At 36.5% G+C, this 3,358-nt stretch overlaps 1 protein-coding gene across 1 annotated transcript; it reads right to left on the reverse strand.

Moving 5' to 3' along the window:
* Positions 1 to 695: 695 nt before the first annotated feature.
* LOC137717736 (protein PHOSPHATE-INDUCED 1-like) lies at positions 696 to 1,930 on the reverse strand. Its single transcript, XM_068457197.2, has one exon. It carries the CDS (start codon positions 1,826 to 1,828, stop codon positions 827 to 829), a length of 1,002 nt encoding a protein of 333 aa, XP_068313298.2. The 5' UTR covers positions 1,829 to 1,930; the 3' UTR covers positions 696 to 826.
* Between the last annotated feature and the right edge of the window lie 1,428 nt (positions 1,931 to 3,358).

Raw genomic sequence — 3,358 nt, forward strand, 5'->3', positions numbered from 1 at the left:
CCTCTTTGCCTCATTTTTCACGTCACATGATGTGTTTGAAGGAAGATAAGAGTATTAACGTCGTTGTAAATTATCGATAATGTCACTATAAGAGACACTCAAACCGATTGACTTGGCATGTTTTTTAATTCTTACATGTTCAAATAGTTCATTATAATTATAGGATGATGCTATACACACATCTTTTTTATCTCTCACTATTTTTTCAATTTTCAATCGTCGAATTAAATAAATTAAAAAAATCAAATAACAAATTATCAAACTACCCATAAAATGTGGAACTCGCTCATTATTTTATCCCATGTGCTAGTTAGTTGACACAAAAAAAGAAAAAAAGCAACCTTGTTAAAGACTTTTCATTTTAGCATTCAAGTTTTATCATGCAAAACGAAACGGTTGGTATGAAAATTGGTATGGCAAAAGATGTGGAAGGGCAAACACACATCCATTCTAGCTCTACACTCAGACACAACTAGTAAGCTCGTTCGAGGTTTTCAGCTTTTCAAAAGCTCACCTACCATTACTCCAACTTTTTTCTCTGCCAGAAACCATCAATCTAATTAGATTAATTTAGATAGGTCAAAGACAAGCACACGTTCTTCTTAATTTCTCACAAATTTAATACACGTTAAAAAGAGCATGTTAAAATATTAAAAAAAGTGCGTAAAAATCAGCTAGAACTGAACGCAGAATAATTTTCTTATGCAAATCGAAGCAATTTGCTATTTTTATATCATTACAATCCGCATAACCAAAAGAAAATTTGAACAAATCAATGAATATATCTAAAACCTAATTAGGCTTATACATTAGTCCTTCTCATGTTTCAAACCAAAGTAAAGCAAGATGAAGTTGCAGGATTATATAGTGCAGGAAGCAAGTACTTCCTTCCATTAGAACCATTGGCATTGTAGCTGGCACCGGTGGTGGGGTCCTGCAGCAAGTCCCCGGCATAACCAGGATAAGCTCCCTTCCCGTAAACCCCAGGGCAGGCCGAGGAAGCTTCTAGTGGTGCCTCGGCCGGGCCCTGGAAGTATCCATTTCCGAATGGGTTGGTGGCTGTCCCGGCCAGAAGGCTAGCCAGGTTGATGACCATGCCGTCGAGGCCCACGTCGTTGTTGGGCGCCACAAGGGGTGGGCTTTGGGGTCCATAGATGGGCTGGTGGAATGGCCACGCGCACTGCCCCGGGCATTGGGTCTCCGAGTTTCCAACCCAAATGAAAGCGAACTTATAGTTCTTGGCGCCCTTGATGTGTCCGGTTTTGGAAGAGCCGGAGGCAGACCCGTGGGTACCGCACCGGTTCATACAGAAGCCATCGACAGCCACGTCGGCGGATGTCAGGACAACGTTGATGGCATTCTTTTGGTCACCCTTTGCGGCCAATGCGACAATCTGTTTGGTGGTGAGGGATTTGCCGAGGGAGTAGCCTTGGTCGAGAATCTGTCTCCCCAGAGAGAGGGAGAGGGAGTTGGAGGACTTTTTGTTGGAGGTGAGGTGGTAGTATTTCTCGGTGGTCTTCCACCAGGCGGCGACGGAGGGTTGGGGGGTGTTGGAAGGGGAGGAGGAGGACAAGGAGGAGATGAAATCGGAAACAATGGCTTTCTGGGAGGGCTTAAAGTTACCGTACCAGATGAGGTTGATGGTAATTTTACCGGAGAGGAGAGGGCCGTTGTGGTATTTGAGGAGCTGGGTTTGGTCTTGGACAAGCTCGCTCAGCTTCCTTGTTGCCAACGAGACTTGGAACAACCTGCTGGAACCGAATGAAACTTGGAACAAGGTGGCCACAACAAACAGCTTCATAAGCCACTGACTGGAATGCAAACCCATGTTTTCTTTTCCTTTTTTTCTTTTCTCTAAAAAAATATTAGATTTTGGAGAGGTTTTTCAGATAAGAGCTGGGAGGGGTTGAGATATAGGTGTGGAATAAGAGGGGTGGGCAGGCTGTTTATATAGAGGTGAGGAGGAGGTTCAAATTTTTGGATTAAAAATTGAAAAAGTGCGGGGTCGTGGGGGTGGGGTATATTGAATGTGGGAAGGTGTTGAGAAAGAGAGACAGTAAATACAAATACAGAGTACTGTTTAGAGAGAGAGAGAGAGAGAGAGAGATGGCTTCTCATTCACGACTTGAGGGGTTTGGGCAGGCGGTAGGGATGGAAAAGTGACCGAATGCTAATAATCGCAAGCGCGTTTCTTTATTATCTCAAACCTGCTCACCTCACGCTTTCACCATGCTTTTGTTTCCACGCTCCAACAACGAATCGTACCCCTTTATTTGGGACAAATTTTAAAAACTTAAGATCTGTTTGGTATATTTCTAAAAGTATTTTTTAAAAATAATTTTTTTTAAATTAAAAAATTTGATTGGTTTGCGATTTAAAATTTTTAAATCTTACGACTTAAACTTGATTGGATTGGAGCAGACGAAAAAGGTAAAAATAAAAAAAAAATAAAAAAAAAAGAGGAGAAAGAAAGAAGAAAAGAGAGAGATATATTTGGAGTGAGAGGGGAGGAGGGGGAGAAAAAAAATGAGTGAGTTTAAGTTTAAAAACTCTAAAAACTCACTTTTTATGTTTTTAAAAAATAAATTATATTTTTGAATTAGTTTTAAGTTCAGTTTTTAAAAATAGTCATACCAAACAAGTTTTTAAAGCTTAAAACTTAAAAAAAAATTTTGAGTTTAAAAAGTTGGATTCAAGTACACTACCAAACATACCCTTACTGTTCTCTCATTTTTTTCCCTTAATCGAGCAAAAATACAAGTATATAACGAAAAAAAACCAATCCTCCTTTTTCAGTATATACTATATTGGTAGATGTTACTTCATTTGATATTGTCTTAATTATTTTGACGTACTAAACAAAATTATATTGGTAGATGTTAGTTCATTTCAGAGAATTGCAAAATAATACACGATAACTTAACTATAATAAATTAATATTTGGACTTTTTATTTATAAGAAGCGAATTTAAAACTTTATATTTATATTTAGAATAAACCATTATTTTAATGTAGTAATAGAAAGCTCACTACAACTATTTTTTTTGAAAAATGAATATTATTTAAATTAATGGGTGAGAAAGTAAGATAGGTTTTACAATAAACTAATAATAATGTAGTTTAAATTCGTTTTTGACAAGAATCAAACTTATTACCTCCTATTTACAAATAAAAAAATTACTATTAAATTAAGAGAAGTATTATTAACATTCTAAAAATCTTATTATACACTGTATTTTTCTTTCTAAATATAAAAAATTTAAAATGTAATATAAAAATTTTGAAATGTTAATAATAATTTTTTAAATTAAAATCATAATAGTAAGTGGCAATCGCAATAATTAAAAAAACCAATAAT

Source organism: Pyrus communis, chromosome 8, assembly GCF_041283825.1.
Source record: "Pyrus communis isolate YQ-2024b chromosome 8, ASM4128382v1, whole genome shotgun sequence".
In the NCBI taxonomy this organism is placed as follows: Eukaryota; Viridiplantae; Streptophyta; class Magnoliopsida; order Rosales; family Rosaceae; genus Pyrus; species Pyrus communis.

Bases quoted from the DNA above. Each gene is read 5' to 3' on its own strand.
- LOC137717736 (XM_068457197.2), bottom strand. From the start codon at position 1,828: ATGGGTTTGCATTCCAGTCAGTGGCTTATGAAGCTGTTTGTTGTGGCC.